Source organism: Thamnophis sirtalis, unplaced genomic scaffold (assembly GCF_051295495.1).
Source record: "Thamnophis sirtalis isolate CommonGarterSnake01/CBP01778 unplaced genomic scaffold, rThaSir2_p1.2 scaffold_3, whole genome shotgun sequence".
Lineage (NCBI taxonomy): Eukaryota > Metazoa > Chordata > Lepidosauria > Squamata > Natricidae > Thamnophis > Thamnophis sirtalis.
Window position 1 is genome coordinate 32,298,393 of NW_028261383.1, and position 24,027 is coordinate 32,322,419.

Below are 24,027 nucleotides of genomic sequence, written 5' to 3' on the forward strand. Positions count from 1 at the left end.
AGCTGGATTCAGACATGGAGGTAGCCATTTCTGCTCTTTACTTCCCAATCTGTTTCTGTAGGCTTAGTTACGTCACAGGTGTTTACTGCAACTTTTGAGGAAGACGTCAGGTGTCTGGATTGGGAAAGTAGTCGGAAGGAGTTGTGAATGGCACACCTCCTATGCAACAGAGTGACTCATCCCAGGATATGGTGAAGTGCCCTTATTGACTCACAACTAGATTGTTGCAGAAGGTGTGTGGAAATAAAAAGTCCTTTGTAGGCAACCAGGCTCTTCTTCCATTAGAAATGTATGTCAATATTTCATTGGGAACTCAATGTTTGGGTTTCACTCATTTTGTTTCTATTTCTCCAAGTCCAAGTTGCATACCAAGCCCGAAGGCCAGGTTTTAAAGTAAGAGCGAAGAACAGAATGATTGATTTTAGAATGAAGGTGTTTATTTTGGTTCCACATAGTTACCAATGTCCCACCCATATCATTAGACCCCTCATGCTCTTGATGTAGAAGAAAGAAGGGAGGGAGAGAGGAGGAGGAAGAGGAGGAAGAGGGAGAGGAAGAAGAGGGAAAGAAGGAGGAGGAGGAGGGGAAGGAGGAGGGAAAGGGGAAGAAGAAGAAGAAGAAGAAGAAGGAGGAGGGGGAGGGGGAGGGGGAGGGAAGGGGGAGGGGGAAGGGGAAGGGGAAGGGGAAGGGGAGGAGGAGGAAGAGAAGGAGGAGAAAAAGACAACCAGCAATGATATACCCTGTTTCCCCAAAAATAAGACCTCCCGGGATAATAAGCCCAATAGGGCTTTTGAGCACATGCGCTAAAATAAGCCCTTCTGGAAAATTTTGCCTCACAGTATCTGCCATGAAGTAACTACGCTTGCCACCTCCTGCACTTCAAAAATAATAAGACCTCCCCGAAAATAAGGCCAAGTGCTTATTTCAAGGGGTCAAAAGAAAATAAGACCCTGTCTTATTTTTGGGGAAACAGCTGTGTTACTCCTCCAAAGAAAGTGAAGATTTCTTCAAACTGCGCACACGTGTGCAGCACACGTCAGGCACGGGTGTGTGCGAAGTGTACACACACACACAAATCGCACGATAACCGAGCCAGTTGTATAACCAAGAGGTTCCTACCACTGGGTGTGGGGGGATATGCATTCCGCCCACACCGCATTTGGGCTGGCAGGGTGCTGCAGGAGAGGTCCGTCCCGTCTTCCCCCACTCCCCAACCTCCCTCACCAGCTGACGGAGGAGAACTACAATGCTGATCTGGCCTTCAAAGAAATCCAGTTTGACATCCCTGGTCCAGTGGTGTGTTGCCAATTTTTTTTATTACCGGTTCAGGTTCCCATGCGTGATGCGTCCCGGTGGGTGGTTGGAGCCTCCTGCTGCTGCTGCTATTACCGGTTTGTCTGACCTGGGCCGAACTGGGAGCAACCCACCTCTGCCCTGGTCTATATACCAAAGAACCAAGGGCTTTTGCTGAGTATGGTGTAAATATACCCCACACAAGCAATGAGTGATTAGTGTGTAGAATTGTGTCAGGAAATTCCATATAGGATGACAATAATTATCTAACACACTCTGTCAAGTTAATTAGGAAAGTAAAAGAAAGTACTTTGTGTTCCAGTGAGTCTACAGCAATTTCCAGACTTACCTGATTTGGGGTTTCCCTGAGAAGGCAGGAAAAAATGATTTTTGTCTCCAGATTCCAAATTATTAGAGGAGATCTCAGTTTCATCTACTCTTTGCCTACCGAAATGTAGTTTATTTGGGGCTTATAGATCTCATCAATTGGCATTATTCATAATGGGTGAATTCCAGATGGTGATGAGGTTCCTTCCAATTCACAGCAAACAACTTGATGAGTCATGCTGACAGAATTTTATAATCTAATTTATTGCTCAAAACACATGGCTGGTTTTTCACAACTTGCTAAAAATGAGGCATGATTTTACCCCTTTGATATTTTGATTGTTAGATAATTGACCAGCGGGCTCAATTATTTCTTCTCTTTTGGCCAAGGAGTAATATTAAAAAGCACTGAAAGAGGAATTTAGCAAATGCATTGCTGAGCCCCTAAATTCAGAGATTAGTGGAAGAAAGAACATGCAGGAGCTGGCCCTCAGAAAGTGATGAGGACATTGTGTGAAGACTTCAAAGGCATTTAAGATCCTTCCATAGCGATCTGGAAGTACATTGGCATAGTCCTCTCTTAAAACATCCCCTTTCTTTTAAAAATATCCTACTGGTCCTAGAATTAGCCTGAGCAGGGGGTTGGACTACAAGACCTTTACTTTTACTTTTACTTTTGCCTTTATTTGTATGCCGCCCTTTTCCCTAAGGGGACTCAGGGCGGCTCACAATTCAAAAGGGAGGGGAAACAACAAACAATAAACAATACAGCATATTAAAAGAGAAAAACGTAACAATCACACAATTCGAGTGGGGCTATAATCTTAGCCCCAGGCCAGCCGGGACAGCCAGATCTTTACAGCAGCGCGGAAGGATTGGAGGGTGGTGAGGGTCCGAATCTCCACGGGGAGTTCGTTCCAAAGGGACGGAGCAGCCACCGAGAAGGCCCTCCTCCGGGTAGTTGCCAGTTTGCACTGGCTAGAAGATGGGATTCGGAGGAGGCCTAATCGATGCGATCGAATCGGTCTAGTGGAGGTAATTGGCAGTAGGCAGTCTCTCAAGTACCCAGGCCCACTACCATGAAGGGCTTTATAGGTGATAAGTAGCACCTTGAAGCGCACCCGGAGATCAACAGGTAGCCAGCGCAGCTCGCGGAGGATAGGTGTTACGTGGGTGAACCGAGGTGCACCCACTATCGCTCGCGCGGCTGCGTTCTGGACTAGCTGGAGTCGCCGAATGCTCTTCAAGGGCAGCCCCATGTAGAGCACATTGCAATATTCCAGCCTAGAGGTCACAAGGGCACGAGTGACTGTTGTGAGGGCCTCCCGGTTCAGGTAGGGACGCAACTGGTGTACCAGGCAAACCTGGGCAAATGCCCCCCTGGTCACAGCTGACAAATGGTGTTCGAAGGTCAGCTGTGGGTCCAGGAGGACTCCCAAGTTGCGAACCCTGTCTGAGGGGCGTATAATTTGACCCCCCAGCCTGAGAGATGGAGTACTTGGCCAATTTTTGGGAGGGAAACACAGCAGCCACTCGGTCTTTTCTGGATTGAGCACAAGCTTGTTGACCCCCATCCAGTCTTTAACAGCATCCAGCCCCTGGCTCATCACATCCATCGCTTCGTTGAGTTGGCACGGGGCGGACAGATACAATTGAGTATCGTCCGCATATTGATGGTACTTTATCCCATGCCGTCGAATGATCTCACCCAGCGGTTTCATGTAGATGTTGAAAAGTAGGGGGACAGGACCGAACCCTGAGGCACCCCACATGTTAGGGGCCTAGGGGTCGATCTCTGCTCCCCAACTAACACCGACTGTGACCTGTCCGAGAGGTAAGAGGAGAACCACTGTAAAACAGCGCCTCCCACCCCCACCTCCCGCAGTCGTCGCAGAAGGATACCATGGTCGATGGTATCGAAAGCCGCCGAGAGGTCAAGGAGCACTAGGATGGAGGCGTGGCCTCCATCCCTGGCTCTCCAGAGATCATCGGTCAACGCGACCAAAGCGGTTTCTGTGCTGCAGCCAGGTCTGAATCCAGACTGGAATGGATCGAGTTAGCTGGCTTCCTCCAAGGACCGCTGGAGCTGAAAGGCCACCACCTTCTCAACAACCTTCCCCACAAAGGGGAGGTTGGAGACTGGACGATAGTTATTTAAAACAGCTGGATCCAAGGATGGTTTCTTCAGGAGGGGTCTCACCACCGCCGTCTTTAAAGATCCCCTCCCGAAGTGAGGTGGTAACAACCGCCTGGATCCAGCCTCGTGTCACCTCCCTGCTGTTTACAACCAGCCAGGAAGGGCACGGGTCCAGCACACATGTGGAGGCACCTACAGCTCTCATGGCCTTGTCCACATCCTCAGGGGCAACAGCCTGAAACTCAATCTAGCGATGACTTACCAGATCATCCCTTAGTGTCTCGGCTGGTACTGCGGGATTGGAGTCCAGGTCCGCCCGGAGCCGAGCAACCTTGTCTGCGAGAAATTGGACGTAGTCCTCAGCCCTGCCCTGCAGCGGATCGCCCATATCCCTCCTATTTAGGAGGGAACGGGTTATCCTAAACAGGGCGGCTGGGCGCGACTCAGCAGACACAACCAGAGAGGCAATGTGTGTTTTCTTAGCCGTCCTGATTGCCCGAATGTAATCTCTGGTGCAGGTTGTCAAAAATGCTCGGCTCGATTCGGATTTGCTGGACCTCCATAGGTGCTCTAGGCGTCTCCTTCGGCGCTTCATCTCCCGGAGTTCCTCAGTAAACCAAGGAGCCTTCCGGGATCCACTGCCTCGGAGCGGCCATAGAGGCGCAATCCGGTTAAGAGACTCCGCCGCTGCCAGATCCCAGGCAGCAACCAGAGTCTCCGCCGAACTGCGGGCGAGAGTATCAGGAATAACCCCAAGCTCCGTCTGGAACCCCGAAGGGTCCATAAGTCGCCTGGGGCGGGACCACCTGGTCGGTTCCTCCTCCCTACAGTGGGGGTTTGGTCTCCGAAAGTCAAACCTCAATAGGTAGTGGTCTGACCATGACAGGGGCAAGATCTTGCTACCCCAAGGTTCCTTCCAACTATTCTATTCTATTCTATTCTATTCTATTCTATTCCATTCCATTCCATTCCATTCCTTTCCATTCCATTCCATTCCTTTCCATTCCTTTCCATTCTATCCTTTGCTGGTCTTTCTCAGAAATATCCATTTCCCCCTGTGTTTTAATCTTTGTGGATCTGTTGTTTTTTGCTATTTGAATATCTGAAAAAATGTGGGATTTCATCCCTTAAATATTTGACTTGGTTAGCTGGCTAGGGTTGGCATTGGGAGATATGAGGAAGGTGAGGTAGAAGGAGACTCTAGAAAGAGTGCAGAGAAGAGCAACAAAGATGATTAGGGGATTGGAGGCTAAAAAGTATGAAGAACAGTTGCAGGAACTGGGTATGTCTAGTTTAATAAAAAGAAGGCCTAGAGGAGACATGATAACAGTGTTCCAATATCTCAGGGGTTGCCACAAAGAAGAGGGAGTCAAACTATTCTCCAAGGCACCTGAGGGTAGGACAAGAAGCAATGGGTGAAACTAATCAAGGAGAGAAGCAACCGAGAACTAAGGAGAACAATTAATCAGTGGAACAACTTGCCTCCGGAACTTCTAAATGTTCCAACACTGGAAATTTTTAAGAAGAGATTGGATGACCATTTGTCTGAAGTGGTGTAGGGTATCCTGCCTAAGCAGGCAGTTGGACTAGAAGACCTCCAAGGGCCCTTCCAACTCTGTTATTATTGTACTGTATTTGCTCATTCACTGGTGACCTCTTTTGTCCCCCTTTTCCCCTTATTCTCCAAAGCACCAGAAGGCAGAAGAAGAAATAATGGTTGGGAACAATCAAAGAGAGAAGCAACCTGGAATTAAGAAGAAACTTCCAAACAGGGAGGACAATTAACCAGTGGAACAGCTTGCCACCAGAAATTGTGGGCACTCGCTTCGGGGGGAGGAGCCTGCCGCCGTCGGGAGCTCAACGAAGCTCCTGTCAGGACTCTGGTTCGTATATCTTATAAGATCTATAGATATCTCCCCTTTCTGGCAGAAAGGGGCAGGGAGAAGGTCAGTCGTTAGGATCTCTTTGTAATTCATAGCTTTTTTTTTGCTGTGAATGGAGAAGAGGTTCAACATTAGCTGAGCCTTTACTCCGGCCAGTTTTCTGCGCTGCCTTTTTTGCAGCCCTAGGCAGATTGCCCCCCCCCCAGGACAAAGCTAAGCTATTTAAATGTCAATCCGGGCAGGGACCATTCCTGAGGAATTTCTTCCATTACTATTTAAAATACCAGCTTCAACTTCGCAAAAGGCTCCCTTTCTTTTTTAGCTGCGTCACAAGATGGCGATCTCGTAGCTTTTGTGTTTGATGTGACGTACTTAGTCAGCCCTACCCTCCTGAAGGCTTCTCCGTACTAATTGCTAAAAGATTAATTGAGGGGAGCAGAGACTTTGATTTTTGGCTCGCTTGATTGCTTGTCTTTTATTTTTACTCTGGAATGGCTCCCAAATCTAAACAGAAGCGCTTCCTTAATAACATATCTCCAAAAACTGCTATGAAGCCGCTACCCTTGTCTCCTACACCCTCCACGGGAGATTTGTTAACACAAGAATTTCTTCTCAAAACGCTTAATGATTTCAGACAGGAAATTAATCAACTGATATCGGATTTATATGATCAATTTGATGCTAAAATTGCTCAGGCAAAGGAGGATATGATCGGAGTAATGACAGTCATGACAGATTATATTGCTGAAACGGAGGACAAATTGGAACTTTTGGAAGAAACTAACCTTAATTTGATATCCAAAATTCAAACGTTACAACAGGAAATTGAAACTGCTCAAAAACAACTTGTCATGATAAATTATAATAAGACTGCCTTTGCAATAAGAGTTAGAGGACTGCGTGAAAACCAACAGGAGAATTTGAAACAGATCTTCTTTGAGGCTTTCAGCCGCTTGGTGGGAAGTCCGGGATTTAACTTTGATTGGCAGATTCAAAGAATTTACCGCCAGAATTCGTGGGTAGCAAAACAGCGACAGCTTCCGAGGGACATAATTATATACTTTACCACAAGGGAATCCAGAAATGAGATAATACAGAGGCTTTACGGAAAGAGGTTGAGAATTGATGGACAGGACTTGATTGTTTTTAAAGAGATACCATCTCAAATATTAAGAACAAGGAGAGAGTACGCTTTCTTAACCGAAGAACTCAGAAATTCTCAGATTCCATACAAATGGGAAGTCCCAGCTGGTATTACAGTTACATTTGGCAACCAAAAACACCGCATTAATTCTGTCTGTGAAGCCCGAGAATTTTACTACGAGACCCTGAAGGCGGGACTTCCTGATTCATCCGGACCTGGAGAGAGACAAGGAGAAGGAGAAGACAAACAGCGAGACACGTGGCTACAAGGCGGAGGGTGTTGCTTTCCTCTTCCGGAAGGGCAGAAGACTAAAGAATAAAGACTAAGCGATGTTCTTAAAGCTTTATGATTTCCGTCTGGGATAAAATGGAAAAGTGGTATATTGATGATGAGACATGGAGACTGAAAGAAGCATTGCTGATTGTGGACACATATTGTATATAAGATTTGTCTGAACTCTAACTCAAATTGCGCATGAATTATTTTCCTAGGCGAGGAGAGCGGAGATTGCGATCTTTTTGAGTTGTGGTCTGGGACGAACGGAGTTGGGAGGCGCGTGGGAGAGGGAAGGGTAGCGAAAGCTTAATTAGACTACTTGGGGCTAGAATGCAAGCTGATGTTTGTTTGAGTTGCTATTTCAATATAAGGTCAAGAAAGATTGGTCGGAGAGTCTTCAGGAAAGTGGAGTAAATATGGGAGGAGCAATGGACGCGGATAAAATATATATATGGACATGGATAAAGGCAGGGTGGAAGGTAAAAAATTTACATGTGGAGGTGGGTAAGGATAGAAAGGGAGGTGTTGGAAATGAAAAATGAAAGAAGTACTTGAGTTTAATGGTTTTATAGAAAGGTTTGGATATTCGGATAAAAAAGAGATAAATTAAAGGTTTGAATAGATAGACAAAGCAATGAGACTTTTAGTTGGGGAATCCTAATTGATCAACTTACCTGGCTCTAATACAGTTTGAAACCCTGCAAGTAGTAAAATAATCGAAATTTGGAATGAGCTACATTGTTTAAGATTTACAGATAATGGGAAGCTGTGTTAACGTAGTGGGTTTATTGACCCTTCTCTGTTTCTCCTTTCTTTTTGGGTGTGTGTGTGCTTTTTCTTCTTCTTTATTTTTTATTATTCTCTTTTTTTTTGGCTTTTCTTTTCTTTTCTTTTTTTAATTTTAAAGTTAGCTGGCCTTATTATACTCAAATGCTTGTTAAAGAATTATGCCGGGTATGGGACCTGCGAAGCCGTAAGGGGGTTAGGGAGGGGGGATTATAGGGGGGAGGGGGGAGGGTGGAATTACAGTTTCAATTCTTAGAACAATAAGAATTCACTTGTATACTGCGGCTCGTTTTCCTTTTTTTTTTTCTTTTTCTCTTTTATTTTTTTTAAAAAAAAACAAACTGATGGATACACCAAAGCGAGAAGAGGGAAAGAGGAGGGAGAAGTAAAGAGGGAGTGAGAGGGAATGTAAGGAGGGTGAGATGGAGGGAGGGGGAGATGTCTGAGGGGGAAGGGAAGTAGAAGAGGGGAATGCTGGAGGGGTGAAATGAAAGTTGGAGGGGGAGAAGAGAGGGTGTATGGGGGATTGAAGTGTTATGTTGGGGTTTTTTTTTTCTCTTTGTTTTTTTGTTACGTACAGTATATAAGTGATTGTATAAAATGAAAATGAAAATGAAATAAATAAAATGTATTTAAAAAAAAAAAAAAGAAATTGTGGGCACTCCATCACTGTAGGTTTTAAAGAAGAGACTGGACAGCCACTTGTCTGAGATGGTATAGGTTCTCCTGCTTGAGCAGGGGGCTGGACTAGAAGACCTCTGAGATGCCTTCCTATTCTATTCTATTCTATTCTACTCTACTCTACTCTATACTATACTCTACTCTATTTAGAAGATAATTCAGCTATTCAGGGAAAAGGAAGGTCAAAGGAAATCAAATACACCCATGACAATGGTGGCATGGAAAAACACAAGGAATGAAGGAGATCTGAAGGCAGATAGTCTGCATTTCTTCAGTATGATGACCCCTTTGCTTCACTATCTCATGGATGGAGGAGAAGCTGTCCATTCCACTTATAGATCAAGAACCAAGCGTGAACCTTCTCTCCAGCAAAATTTGCTTTAGGAAAAGTGAAGAGTTCAGCATTCGTGTCACCATCAAAGAATGCGATGAGGCCTTGTGAATAGTCCAGAGAAACTCGGATCCTTCTCGGCGAACGACTCAGTGTCAAATTTGTCCTGGGATGAGTGATGGCTTGGTGCTTCCCGCTAATTCGCTGCACTCCCCAGTAACCCCCTCGAGGATCGAAGAGAATCTGCCCATTTCTGTTTGCAGATTCCCTAACAATTCCCACCCCCCACCATTCCCCTTCCTCCACCACCTCTACCTCCCAGCAAAGCTTCCCAGAATTAAAGCTCTCTTGGCTTAGAACGCTGGCCAAAAGTTCATATCTCAGTGGACTGGCGTTCACTTGCTGTTTCATTTCTTTCCATCTCACGCTTTTCAAATCTTGAGATACGTAGAGCCGGGGGTGAGCTGTGCTTGGATCCAGAGTCAGGTTTGCTGTGTGGAAGAAAGAAAACAGTTTTGGGGAGAAGGAATTACCATCTTTTGTGTGCCATCTACTTTTTCTTATAAGCTGGTTGGGGAAAATAGCAATTGTTCAACTACCGTATTTTTCGGAGTAAATGACAATAAAAGGGTGACGAAATGTTGGTGAGTCTTATACACCAAATACAGCTGTTTTTGGCCTTTCCTGAAGCCCCGCCCCCCCTTATCACATTTTTGTGAAAAACGGGCAAAAAAGGAGGATGGTTTTCACTTCCCCCACTCCCCAGAAGCACTCTGCAGGCTTCAGCAGGGCTGAAAAAGGGGGGCATTTTTGCCTTCCCCAAGCCCTGATGAAGCCTGCAGAATGCTCCTGGGGGCCAGGGAGGACAAAAACTTTTTTTCCTGACTTACCTCTTTGAAATCTTGGTGCATCTTATATACCAGTGTGTCTTATAGTCCGAAAATACGGTATATACAGTAAGCCTTCTATTTTACAGACACCCTATCAGTGGACTCCAGATGCAATAGAAAAAAAAACTAGACTTCATGATACTTGGAATGCTGACAGGTAGCTGATATTGTTTCACTGGAAGGCACACATTTCTTTTATTCATCAAGTGCATCACTTTACTTTTCCAATTCTTTACTTTTGGGGATGGGCTTGAAATAGATCTTCCCAGGGGTTCACTTCTGGGGGTTCACAGGGGTTCGGGAAAACCTCTAGCTAAGATTCGGTGTAGTTCGGAGAACCCCCCCCCCCAAGTCCCACTCTTGACTGGCCCCGCCCATCCTACCCCTCCCAGGAGTCCCTACGCCACCCATTTTGGATGCGGGTAAGTGCAGGGTGTGTATGAAGGCTCAGGGAGGGTGAAAAATGGGCCTACCGGAAGTTCGGAAGGCCTCCAGAGCTGGGGAAGCCATTTTCGCCCTCCCAGAGGCTCGAGGAAAGCAAAAAGCACATGTACCCCGCTCTGGTGCAGGAGGCCAACTAAGCCACATCCACCATGGCCATACCCACCCAACCGGGCAGAGAACACCTTGCTAAAATTTTTGACCCCTGGATCTTCCTCAAACTGGCCTTATCTGGAAACCTCTGATGGACATATTTCCTCTTGATACCTGAAGAAAGCATTTTACTTCATGCTGGATTGTGCCCAAAGGGAGAAAAACACCGGCAACTTAATTTCTTACCTCAGACAGAAAGGCTAGAGTGGAAAAATATATATATATTTTTTGCTTTGTCACATATCTACCATAGATGGTAAAATTCCCTTCTTTGTTTTTACACTTCCAACATATGTCATGTGGGAAGTGTAAAAACAAAGAAGGGACTTTTTATTACGGCTCTGTGTGAGCTTTGACACCGCATCTTGGATGTCTTTGAACCCACAAAGAGGAATAACTTGACAGCTTTAAGACTTGCATGCTTCAAATGCCAAAGTTTCTGAGCCAACATGCCTGGAGGAATTCTAAGAGTCCACAACTCTTAAAGCTGTCAAGTTTGAACACCCCTGGGGTATTTTTTCTAAAGGGTTAGGGGTGCAAGGGCCTTGTAGCTTGACAGCTTTAAGACTTGCGTGCTTCAAATGCCAGAGTTTCTGAGCCAACATTTTGGTTGCTAAGCAAGAGCGTTGTTAAGTGAATTTCACCACATTTTACAAGTTGGCCATGCCCACCCAGTCACATGGCTGCCAAGCCACTCCCACATGGTCACATGGCCGGCAAGCCACTCCCACAAAGCAGGTCACACCTACAGAAGAGGTTCTAAAATAATTTGAAACTCACCACTGTCCTTAGGTCCTGTTGCAACTGAATGGCCAACTTCTTAAGCAATGCATACAGCCAGAGGAAAGCATAATAACTGCCAAAGGGACTGGTATCCCTTTTGGAGTCATTATCGTCCATCCCCCAAAAGGTCTTCAGCATTGAGCAACATCAGATGACCTTTGCTTTATTTTGCACCCCGACGCCCCTTTTGCTGGGAAGGCACAATGACCACAGTGCAGCTTCAAAGGACACTGGCTCACCCTGTCACTGGAGCAAAGTCTTATTTCTGAAAACACTTCACCAGTGTGTGAGCTTTGACACCGCATCTTGGATGTCTTCGAACCCACAAAGAGGAATATCTATGTTGCTCAATGCTAGAGCAGTTGGAGTTTACCTGTTATGCTGTTTGTAGCAGATTGACAAGGAATACAGTTTAACATGCAACTCCGGATATGGTAAGGTGCAGGTTCTGAAACAGCACGAACCTGCAAATCTTAAATAAAAAAAAATTTGAGTTCAATACCATCCAACACCACCATTTGTTTTTTATTGGTTCACAAGTGGTTCAGGGGAGTAGAAAACCCATTAGACTTTTGGTATTCAGAGTTATTTTAAGAAACAAAGTCCCTATGAATAAGAGTAAAATATCAAGAGTTGCTTTGTCTCTGATTCAGTCATTTTAAAGCATTTCCTCACCAATGAGCCCAATTCGCAAATTCAAGTTATTAATTGCCCGGTCACTGATGCCATGGTCATCTTTTGTTCAGACTATTGCAATGTGCTCTACATGGGGCTACCCTTGAAAAGTACCCAGATACTTCAGCTGGTACAGAATGCAGCCGGGCAGGCAAACTTGGGCACCCAAAGAGCATTCCAGCAGAAGCTGCATTGGGTGCCAGTTTTCTTCCTGGTCCAATTCAAGGTATTGGTTATGACCTTTTAAAGAGGGGTCAAATTCAGCAGGTTCTGACAGATTCTGGAGAACTGGTAGCGGAAATTTTGAGTAGTTCGGAGAACTGGCAAATACCACATCTGGCTGGCCCCAGAATGGGGAGGGAATGGAGATTTTGCAGTATCCTTCCCCTGCCACGCCCACCAAACCACACCCACAGAACCCGTAGTAAAAATATTTAAATTGCGCCATTGCTTTAAAGCCCTATATGGCAGGGGACTAGGCTACCTACAGTATCATCTTCGTCCTATTACATCAGCCATTCCCACTCGATCAAAGCAGAGAAGACATGTTGTGGGCCCCATTGAACAATTCCCACTGGTGCTGTTCTCCCCACCCTTTGGAACATCCTGAAGAGCCATGGTGGTGCAGTGGTTAGAGTGCAGTACTGCAGGCTGCTTCTGCTGCCTGACGGCTGCCTGCAATTTGGCAGTTCGAATCTCACCAGGTTCAAGGTTGACTCATCCTTCCATCCTTCCGAGGTGGGTAAAATGAGGACCCAGATTGTTGGGGGAAACATGCTGACTCTGTAAACTGCTTAGAGAGGACTGTAAAGCACTGTGAAGCGGTATATAAGTCTAAGTGCTATTGCTATCCTACCCACCCATGGAGGTGAGGTTGGCCCCTGCTGTCCTGGCCTTTCGGAAAGATGTAAAATATGGCTCTGTGGTCTTGCTTAGAGTACACAATGGAGCACACAGCCATGGGGCTGGTTCAGAGGTGGGTTCCTAACAGTTTGGACCAGTTCAGCCAAACCGGTAGTGGTTTTGCGGCCTGGGTCGCTGGAACCGGCAGCGACCCAGGCCTGCCACACTCCTAAACCAGTTCTCCAATGTGGCCGCCATCTTGTTTTTTGGTTCTGCGCATGTGCAGAACAATTTTCAGTGCAGAAATTTATTTGTTTTTTTTCATTTTCTAAGGTTTTGCGTATGTGCAAACCATTTTATTTGCAAATGCGAAAATGCGCCTGGTTTGTGCGCGAACTGGCAGTAATGCCAGCAGCAACCCACCTCTGGGCTGGTTAGTATCTTGAAAACTCTCCCCTCTCCCTTTGATTAACTTTTGACGTTGAATTTTACTTATCCTTGCCTCTTTTAAACATTTTATATACTGTTTGTATGTTTTAATATTTTATTTGTGTGCTGCCCAGAGTCCCTCTGAGGGAGATGGGTGGTTTCTGAATTTAATAATTAAAGAAATAAATAAAATATTTTGGGTGTGAATATGGTTCTGTATATCTCTATAACAATGCATTGCAGCATGCAAAAAAAGCATGACAAGCTAGGAGAAGACTGCAGAACTTGTCTTACCTCCACGAACGAAAAGAATCAAAAGCACAGCCAGAGCTAAATTTCCCACCATCGAAATGCCAAGTGAAATCTTGCAGCAGAAATTAAAGGAGCAACCTGTGGATATTAATCATAGAGTTTAATCTTCCATCCCTCCACCAGCTTCCATAACTGTGTTGTGGGGTATTAAAATATTGGGATTAGGCCCAGGTTTACATTCAGCCATGGAAACTCACAATTTGAGGGTCAGGCTCACTCTTTCAGCCCAAACCTTCCTCACAGGGACATTAGATGGGGAAGTAAAGCAGATGCCACAGGTGTCCACAGGATCTCATTTTTGAAATTATGAAAGTGGCATTGTTTGTTGCACATGTGCAGAGCTGCCAGAAGAAAAGAACAGCTAAGAAATCAGGGTCGACTTGGGAATAAAGCCACAGGTGGATGGTGAATGGCCCCTCCCATAGGAAATAAAAGAGGATCAAAAGGAGAGTGGGCTTTTGCAGGAATCAATACATTCGTTTGGTCATTAGATTCGTTTCAGGAGTGTGAAGATCTATCCATGAATCTCAGAGACTCTGTGCCAAGTCTTTCCTTGCACAGCACTGCATATGGAAAGTATTTGCATGGCAGCTTTCCAAGCTAGATAAGGTCTGTGGTCATAAATTCACCTTTGAAAAACTGTTTACCAGGCCATTGCAGAACGTACATGAGAGGAATTCACTTTTGTTTAATAAAAGGGGTTTTGTCAGGACCGGGAATCTGCTTTGTGTTTTTCGGGGAAGCCTAGGTCAGAAAACAGTTAATCTGACTTCGGCCACAAGTGGGAGCCATGAAGGAAGGGTTGCTTCCTTATGTGTAGCTGTCTTGACTATATGTTTTTGTAGAGAAAAGGAATTGTAGGCAGGTGCAACTTAGCAAAGAACATTATGGGGATGAAGTGCTATGCTTTGAATCTTTTCGGTGAGAGATCTTTTCTAGAGGCAGAGCCCTGCACTTGTTCTTGAGCAGCCTAGAAAGTCTTCTAGCATAAAATCTAAAGGTCTTCTTCTCTTCCAGGAAGGAGACCTGTGGATGGTGCTGTCCTAAAAGGGTTAGGATAGGATAGGATAGGATAGGATAGGATAGGACAGGATAGGATAGGATAGGATAGGATAGGATAGGATAAGATAGGACAGGACAAACAGGACAGAATAGAAGAGTTGGAAGGGATCTTGGAGGTCTTCTAGTCCAACCCCCTGCCTAGGCAGGCAACCTTACACCACTTCAGACAAATGGTTGTCCAATCTCTTCTTTAAAACTTCCAGTGTTGGAGAATTCCCAACTTCTGGAGGCAAGTTCTTCCACTGATTAATTATTCTAATTGTCAGGAAATTTCTCCTTAGTTCTAAGTTGCTTCTTATTCTGTCCTCAGGTGCTTTGGAGAATAGCTTGACTCCGTCTTCTTTGTGGCCGCCCCTGAGATATTGGAACACTGCTATCATGTTTCCGCTAGTCCTTCTTTTCATTAAACTAGACATACCCAGTTCCTGCAACCGTTCCTCCTATGTTTTAGTCTCCAGTCCCCTAATCATCTTTGTTGCTCTTCTCTTCACTCTTTCTAGAGTCTCCACAACTTTTCTACATCGTGGTCACCAAAACTGAATGCAGTATTCCAAGGTATTATAAAGTGGTATTAACACTTCACGTGATCTTGATTCTGTCACTCTGTTTATGCAGCTTACAACTGTGTTGGCTTTTTTGGCAGCTGCTGCACATGGCTGTTATGGAAAGACCACATAGTTAAGGAAGATGGTTAGTGGATTCCCCTGGCTTTATTTCTCCTTTCCTTGTCACAAGATTGACAAAATTGTATAGAATGTGAAGGATGTGTGTGTGTTTTTTTTTTTTTTTTAACAGAACTTTTTTTATTTTTCTTTGAAAAAAAAACACAAATATGTCATCATTTGTCAATCATTAAAACATTGAAGTACAATTTTTTTGTGTGTGTGTGTACCCCTCCCTCCCTCCACCCCCCACCCCCCCTCCTCCTCCCCCCCCCCCGACTTCCCAGAACCCGTACACGGTATAGAATTTTAACTAACACAGTCTAAAATCTATTGAGAAAAAAGAAATAAAGAAATTAATGACATTCTAGATTGACCTTAGCTTCTTCTTACTGAACTAACTTTAAACAATTTAAATCATTTCTGATCTTAAGCATAGGCTAACTGGAATTTCTTAGTCCCGTATTTATTTTGTATATAGTCAATCCATTTTTTCCAGTCTCGTTTATATCTCTCATTTGAATGATCTTTGAGATATGCCGATATTTTAGCCATTTCAGCTAAGTTTGTTACTTTCAATGTCCATTCTTGAATTGTAGGCAAGTCTTCCTTCTTCCAATATTGCGCCACCAACAGTCTTGCTGCAGTTATCAGGTGCAGAGTCAAATTGGTCTCTACCACTGTAAAGTCAGTACATATACCTAGTAAAAATAACTGAGGACTAAACTTTATCCTTCTTTTAAAAACATTTTGCATGACCCACCATATTTTTATCCAAAATGCTTTAACCTTTTGGCAGGTCCACCATATATGATAATATGTAGCATCGAGAGAACCACATCTCCAACATTTAGGCTGTACATTCGGATACATAGAAGCCAACTTTTTAGGATCTAAATGCCATCTATAGAACATCTTGTAAAAATTTTCTCTCAGATTTTGAGCTTGGGTAAATTTCACATTTCTTACCCAGATTCTTTCCCATGTATCCAACATTATTGGTTCCTCAATATTTTGAGCCCATTTTATCATACAATCTTTAACTAATTCTGTTTCGGAATCCATCTGTATCAATACATTATATATCCTCTTTATATGCATTAAGCTTTGATCTCTTATTTGTTTAAACAAATTATCCTCAACTTGAATAAAACCAATTTTTTGATCTATTTTCCACCTAGCCTGTAATTGCCCATACTGGAACCATGTTTGAACTACCTTCTCCTCTTTTAATACCTCTAAAGATTTTAATTGTAATACCCCCCTTTCCGAGGTAAGAAGCTGTCTGTAGGTAATTCTGTCCTGTTTTTGTGCTGTATTCATATTTTCAATTGCGTGTCTAGGAATTGCCCACATGGGTATCTTGTCATTTAATTTATATTGATATTTCTTCCAGACCCGCAATAAAGCATTTCTTAAAATATGACTTTTAAAGTTCTTATCCAATTTTTTGTTGAATAACAGGTAAGCATGCCAACCAAATACCAGATCGTGTCCCTCAATGTTCAATATTCTATCATTGGTTAAGTGAATCCAGTCACTAATTACAGATAATACCACTGCATCATAATATATTTTTAAATTAGGTAGTTTCAATCCTCCTCTCTCACGTACATCTTGCATTATTTTCATCTTTACCCTCGGCTTCTTTCCTGCCCACACAAATTTGTTGATACCCTTCTGCCATTCTAAAAGGTTCGCATCTTTTTTAAGTATAGGTAACATTTGGAAGAGAAATAAAAATTTTGGTAAAATGTTCATTTTCACTGCCGCTATCCTACCCAGCAAAGATAAGTGCAATTTCTCCCATTTTTTCATCTCTGTCTGTATGCTATGCCAAAGTGGTTCATAATTATGCTTATATAATTTCCCATTTGAAGTTAAAATGTTAACTCCAAGATATTTAACTTTTTTAACTACCTCACATCCTAGCATCACTCCTAATTCTTCCTTTTGTTTAATATTCATATTTATAGCTAATATTTTGGTTTTTCCTAAGTTTATTTTAAAGCCCGACACTTGACCATATTGATTAATCATATTCATTAAAACCATACTAGATTCCTGCGGTTGTTCCAATATTATGACCAAATCATCCGCAAAAGCGCGGACTCTATATTCTTGCTTTTAAGAGCCAAGGTGGCGCAGTGGTTAAATGCAGCACTGCAGGCTACTGCTAGATCAGCAGGTCAGCGGTTCAAATCTCACCGGCTCAGGGTTGACTCAGCCTTCCATCCTTCCGAGGTGGGTAAAATGAGGACCCAGATTGTTGGGGGCAATATGCTGACTCTCTGTAAACCGCTTAGAGAGGCCTGAAAGGCCTATGAAGCGGTATATAAGTCTACTGCTATTGCTAAGTCTACTACTGCTATTGCTGCCTAATCTTGATCCCTTTTAAACCATCCAAGCCCCGTATTTTATTCAACAATACTTCCAAAGTTATAATAAACAATAATGGGGACAAAGGACAGCCCTGTCTTGTACCTTTTCCAATTTGAAAAGAATCTGTTAGACTTCCATTGACTATAATTTGTGCTGTTTGCTGTTGGTATATTGCTTTAATTGACTGTAGAAAATTATCTCCTATCTGCATTTTTTGCAGTATCTTCAACAGAAATTGCCAGTTAACTCGATCAAAGGCCTTCTCAGCATCCAAAAATATAAACGCAGCAGGGATCTGGTTGTTCTTTCCCAAATATTCTAATGCATTAATAATTAATCTAACATTACTTTTCATCTGTCTCCCTTGTATAAAACCTGTTTGGTCCGTGTGTATCAATTGTTGAATGACCAACATTAACCTATTTGCTAATATTTTAGTAAAAATTTTATAATCTACATTCAGTAATGAAATAGGTCTATAATTTTTGGGTTGAGTAGTATCTTGTTCTTCTTTGGGTATCAAAGATATAAACGCTGTCTTCCAAGATGGAGGGACTTTACCTTCCGTTTGAATCATATTAAATAATTCTCTAAGAGGTTCTACCATTTCTAACTGTAAGTTTTTATAGTAAACCGCTGTCAAGCCATCTGTACCTGGTGCTTTCCCTAACTTTAATTGCTTAATTACCTGCAGGATTTCCCCCGAGGTTATTGGTTGATTCAATTTTTGCCTGTGTTCTTCTCTAACTGAAGGTATTTTCTCTTTGTCTAAATATTTGTCTATGTCTAAACCATTGATTTTATCCCCTTTATACAGTTCTGTAAAAAATTCCCAGAAAGCCTTTTGAATCTCTTCCTGTTGAAACACCTCCTTCCCTCTGTAAAACAGTTTAGATATATTTCGAGTTTTCCTTTTTTTCCTAATCTGATAAGCTAACCATCTGCCAGGTTTGTTTGCATTACAAAAAGTATTGTGTTTTGCATATAATAGATTAGTAGCCACCTGGTCAGAGATCAACATGTCAAATTGAGATTTTAATATGTTAAAAGCTTCCTTAACCTTTGTATCGTCTGGGTTCATTGTTAACTCCAGCTCTTTTCTCTTAATTTCCTCTTCCAGTTCTGTTCGTTTTAACCCTTGCTTATTTCTATGTGTTTTATTTATATTCATCAAAACTCCTCTCATATACGCTTTGCTTGCGTCCCATACAAATTCCATAGATGTACCCTTATTCATATTCAAAACAAAATATTCAGATAATAATTTTTTACAATCATTAATATACTTTTCATATCTAAATAAGTTTTCATTCAATCTCCAAGACCTTCTTGCCTGCACTACCCTTCCCAACTCCATCCAAACTGGATTATGGTCAGAAAGGACCCTAACTGCAATCTTTGTTTTCTTGACCCTAGAAAGCAAATCGTTAGTGGTTAGGATAAAATCAATCCTTGAAAGGGATTGATGCCTGTCCGAGAAGAAAGTGAAGTCATATTCCTCTGCATTTCTTTCTCGCCAAATATCTCTCAATTCAAAATCATCCATAATGTCAAAGAAAGATTTGGGTAACTTTGCTCGCATCTTGGTATTTAGGCGGGAAATCTTCTTATCTCTCTTAGTGTCTATCACTCCATTCCAGTCACCCAATAGTATACAGGAACTATAGTCCCACTGTACTAATTTAGCATGAAGATTTCTATAGAATCTATCTTGCTGTTGATTGGGAGCATAAATTCCCAAAAGTAATGTCTTTTTCCCTTCTAAGATTAAGTCTAAAGCAATATATCTTCCGAAGGGATCTGCTTCTATTAATTCAGCTTTCATATCTTTTCTTAAGTATACAACTATACCATTCTTCTTTTCCATAGCAGAAGCTGCAAAATGTTGACCAAGTTTTGAGTTGATCAAATATTTTTGATCAGTTGACTTGATATGAGTTTCTTGCAAACAAATTACATCGTTCTTAAACTGTTTGAGATAATGAAATATTTTCTTCCTCTTCTGTGGAGAGTTCAGTCCATTGACATTCCATGTTAAAATCTTAGTTGTCATTTTTGGTTGGTTGAAGCATTTTTAGAGCTTCCTGCACGGCCTGTTTAACCTTAGGTCTAGCTCCTCCCATTGCTTCCAGATTTGTTGTTGTAGATCCTTGATCGATGGCCGATGATTGTTGATGCTGTTGCTTTTTAGCTTGTTTCTCCATACGTCTAGTAGTCATGCGGCTAGGTCTTGATTCCATAGCACCTTGCACTTCTAGAGAAGAAAGATGCTCCATCTTGTCTGATGGTTGTGTAGTTTGCTGTCTATCCTGTCTTTCTTGTGGTCTTTCTCTGGGTCCAGATGGTGCAGGGTGTCCGGCCTTCAATATATTATAATAAAAATCTCGGGCTTTCCATACAGAGTTGAGGCGGTACCTTTGCTTATCAAATGTAAATATGATGCCAAATGGTGCATCCCATCTATACTGTATCTGACGATTTCTGAGTTCTTCGACCAAAAAAGCGTAGTCTCTCCTGGCTCTTAACATTGGAGGTGGTATCTCTTTCAAAACAACCAGGTCTTGACCGCCAATTTGAAGCTTAGTGTTATAAGATGCTTGCAGTACCATATTTCTAAACTCTCTTGTAGTAAAATATATAACGATGTCTCGAGGAAGCTGCTTCTGCTTTGCCAGCCAGGAGTTGACGCGGTAAGCTTTGTCAATTTGCCAGCCTTGATTGGTCCCTGGTCTTCCCATCAGGCGGTCAAAAGCTTCCGATAGGATCTGTTTCAGGTTCTCCTGTTTCTCCTCACGCAGCCCCCTTACTCTTAATGCGAACTCCATTTGTCGGTACTGTATCATAATAATTTCTTTTTCAGCATTTTCCACTTTTTGTTCCACCACCTCTGTTTTCAATGTCAAGTTAGCATTGGCATCATTAAGAACCTCTAAAGTATCTTCCACTCCAGAAATATGTTCTGTTAATACAGTTACAAGACTCAGCATGTCGTCTCTAATTTTATCAACCTTAGCCTCAAATTTCTCATACAACTCCTGTTTAAGTCCTTTTATTTCACTTTTAATTTCATTTTTAATTTCTTCTTTCATTTCTTTTATTTCCTCTTTTCTCTCCTCTCTATTATCTCTAAATTTATCTTCCATTTTAATTGTCTGTGCATTAAGAGCCTCGCTTAGATTACTCAGAAAAAATTCTTTCGTTAACACATCCCCAGCAGGGGGCGTAGGAAGCGAAGGCTGCAGCTTTGTGCCAGGCACTGAGGATGTGCCCCTGGAAGTAGAGGGTGACGACTTCAAGTTAATATTTGGTTTTGAGGCCATTTCAAAATTTATCTGCCTGCAGTTAATAAAACTCTATTACCTAAATAAGCAGCTTTAAAAAAAAGAGGCTTTTATTTTGAAGTTTAAGGCTTGGCAAAACTTTCAGTGAGTAAACATTGTAACAAGACCATTCAGCAGATTCATCACCATTTAACTTCCAAATAAGCAAGGTTAATAAAGGAGTAAAATTCTTCTATTGTGAAACCAAAACAAATGATAAGCAATCTCTTTTGTTTTGAATTCTTTTGAGGATTTGCATTGTCTAGCAAAAAGTGTTCATTATTACCGGAGAAACCAGGCTGCTCGGCGCCATTTTAGAAGCCTCTGAGTAAATAATTTTTCGGAGGAGAAAAAGAAAAGAAGCTAAAATGTTGATAAGCAATTAATGTCCACAGTGAACGGATCCAGCTCGTGATAAGAATAAATCAAACAAAACTTTGATCAGAGTGGGAGAGACCTACTTTGTCCTGCACAAGGCAGTTTGAAGTTCCCAGCACGGACAGCCGTTCTGCCTTGGGCTAGCCCCCCTTTCCTTGCAAGCACAAAAGCTGCAAAAATCGAAGAGCATTTGCCAGCAAAACAGTTTCTTCTTTCCTTCTTGCCTGAAGGATAAGAAAACCTGATAAGACGTCAGATGGAAGATCCTCTAAACAGGTACGTAGCCAGGAATTCGGAGGCAGCTGATTTTTTGCTGCTTCCACCAGTAGGCTCCTACCAGGAAGTCGAAGGATGTGTGTTTTTGTTACATTTTTTATAGTTTTATTATGTATGATGTAACCTGAAGGCGGCATTTAATTTCATTGTACGAGGTGCTATGACAATAAAGTAAACTTAACTTAAGAACACACGCTTATCTTTAGAAGCTTCAGATCATATGGGCATTGCCATGTATTCCATCTTCTTTGCTTTTACAATGTTTCATCTCCCTAATATGACCTGATCATAAGATGGTGAAGAAGAGGGAAACAGTATGAAATGTAGCTCATAAAAATTTGACAAGGAAGGAGTAATTTTTTTTAAAGTGCACTTTGTAAAAAAAAAAAAAAAGTTATATGAAAAGCCGGAATACAGACACCAAAAAGTTGTTAGAACATAGGAAGTTGAAATACAGGAAGTTCAATCAAAAAAATACTTCAGTTTTTATGACAATTTTATTTAAAGTTTACAAAAACTTAAAATAACACAGGTAAAGAATAGAAGAAGCAAGGAGAGAAAGAAAAAGTGCAGAAAGAATGAATGACAAAGAAATAGAAGAAACTTCTGATTTCCTTTGCAGTAAATATAAGTACATTTGTAAAATTTTTACTATAATTGCAAAAAAAGTCTCTCATGTTTTCTACTATCCAGATTTTTTTTTCTCATAATCAAAACCATAAATCATAAGAACATATTTTTTCCAATTCATTCAGAAAGTCTAAAAGGAGTCTCCAATCAGCTTACAGATGTAGATAATATTAATATTTGTATTTATTAGTTTGTCAAACATGTTCAAGATAGCAGGTATAAATATAAACATGGATATAAATGAAAGAAATGAATACAAATAAATGGGAACAGTAGGACAGGGACATTAGGCATTTATGCATGCCCCATAACAACAACAACAACAACAACAACAACAACAACAGGAAGCCTAAATGGGGGGGGAAAGAATACCGATAGCGGAAAGCTGTAAAAGGGTAATTGTGATTACACAATTGTGATTTTAATGTTTAAAAATGCTGAATAAAAATGATATTTAAAAAAAGCATAAAAGTCCTAGGGACTGGATTTACTTTCACCATCTTCTTAAATTGCTTTTAAAAAAATTACTACCCACATTCAGAGGGCAGTAAAAGGAGCTTTAAGTCGTTACCTTTGCTCTGTTTAGAAGCTGGCAAGTCTCTTTTTTGGGCATCCATATACACTTGTCCATCTACATCCATCTTCCAGAGCTTGTTGTTAACGGCAGTTGCAAGTTTCACAGTCTTCAAAAGAGAAACCACTAACTCCTTGAGCTTCTGAAACAGCCGGTCTAAAGCAATTACATCATTGCCTTCAGAAACCCAGCCCTATAAATGATGTTTCGTTCAAAGAGTGTGGGGGAGTGGGAGGGTTATTGCTTAATGGTAATCGTCAGTACACAACAGTGGTGGGTTCCTACCTATTCAGCCAAACCAGTAGTGGTTTGGTGGCCTGGGTTGCTGGAACCAGCAGCGACTCAGGCCTGCCACGCCCCCAAACTGGTTCCCTGCCAACGACGCCATCTTGTTTTTCAGTTCTGTGCATACACAAAACAAGTTTAATTGCACTGTGCATGCGTGTGCAGTGCGCATCAAGCATGCACATGAGCGAACCGGCAGTAGTGCCTGCCGGAACCCATCCCTGATACATAACTGATGCTTTGTGGACAAAGATGATGATGAAGATTGATCAGGGGACAACTAGTGAGTTGTGGGCAGATATTTGAGACTCAGAACCTCAATTTCTAAGGACGATCACTCCATTTCCATTTGACTGATCAGCCATGGTGGCGCAGTGGTTAGAGTGCAGTAGAGTGCAGGCTACTTCTGCTGCCTGATGGCTGCCTGCAATTCAGCAGTTCGAATCTCACCAGGTTCAGGTTAACTCAGGCTTCCATCCTTCCGAGGTGGGTAAAATGAGGACCCAGATTGTTGGGGGCAATAGGCTGACTCTGCAAACCGCTTAGAGAGGGCTGTAAAGCACTGTAAAGTGGTATATAAGTCTAAGCGCTAGTGCTAGAAAGAGGAGGTATTGTAGGCAGATGCAGCTTCTCAAAGAAGCACTGTGAAGCCGTATATAAGTCTAAGTTCTATTGCTATGGTTATTCCTTTTCTTCACCATGTTTTAAGAAAGTTCAGCTCCATGGCTTCATGACATCTCCAGATGGCTGGATTGGGAAAAACGGGGTAGCTGTTCCATCTCCTAATTAACCTCTTATAATAGAGTAGTGATGGAAGACTCATTCTTCCTTACGGTCAGGACTCCATTGTCAGTGAGGGTTCTGTGGCAACATGAGTTCTTCTGCATACAGAGAGTCCTCAACTTACAACAGTTCATTTACTGACCATTCAAAGCTCCAACTGTGGAGGAATGCATATTATTTATGACCGTTTTTCACACTTACGACCAGTGGTGGGCTGCAACCAGTTTAACAACCGGTTCGGTGATCATGTCTGTGCGTGCGCCTAATGTGCTTGCACACAGCATTCAAAAC

The 24,027-nt window shown here is 42.4% G+C and overlaps 1 protein-coding gene across 1 annotated transcript; it reads right to left on the reverse strand.

Annotated features, from left to right (window-relative positions):
- Positions 1-8,658: 8,658 nt before the first annotated feature.
- LOC148047856 (butyrophilin subfamily 1 member A1-like) lies at positions 8,659-22,809 on the reverse strand. Its single transcript, XM_087707787.1, has 4 exons — positions 22,666-22,809; positions 13,367-13,462; positions 11,499-11,597; positions 8,659-9,349 (listed from the first exon to the last, which is right to left on the reverse strand). Exons 1-4 carry the CDS (start codon positions 22,733-22,735, stop codon positions 8,829-8,831), a joined length of 786 nt encoding a protein of 261 aa, XP_087563913.1. The 5' UTR covers positions 22,736-22,809; the 3' UTR covers positions 8,659-8,828.
- Between the last annotated feature and the right edge of the window lie 1,218 nt (positions 22,810-24,027).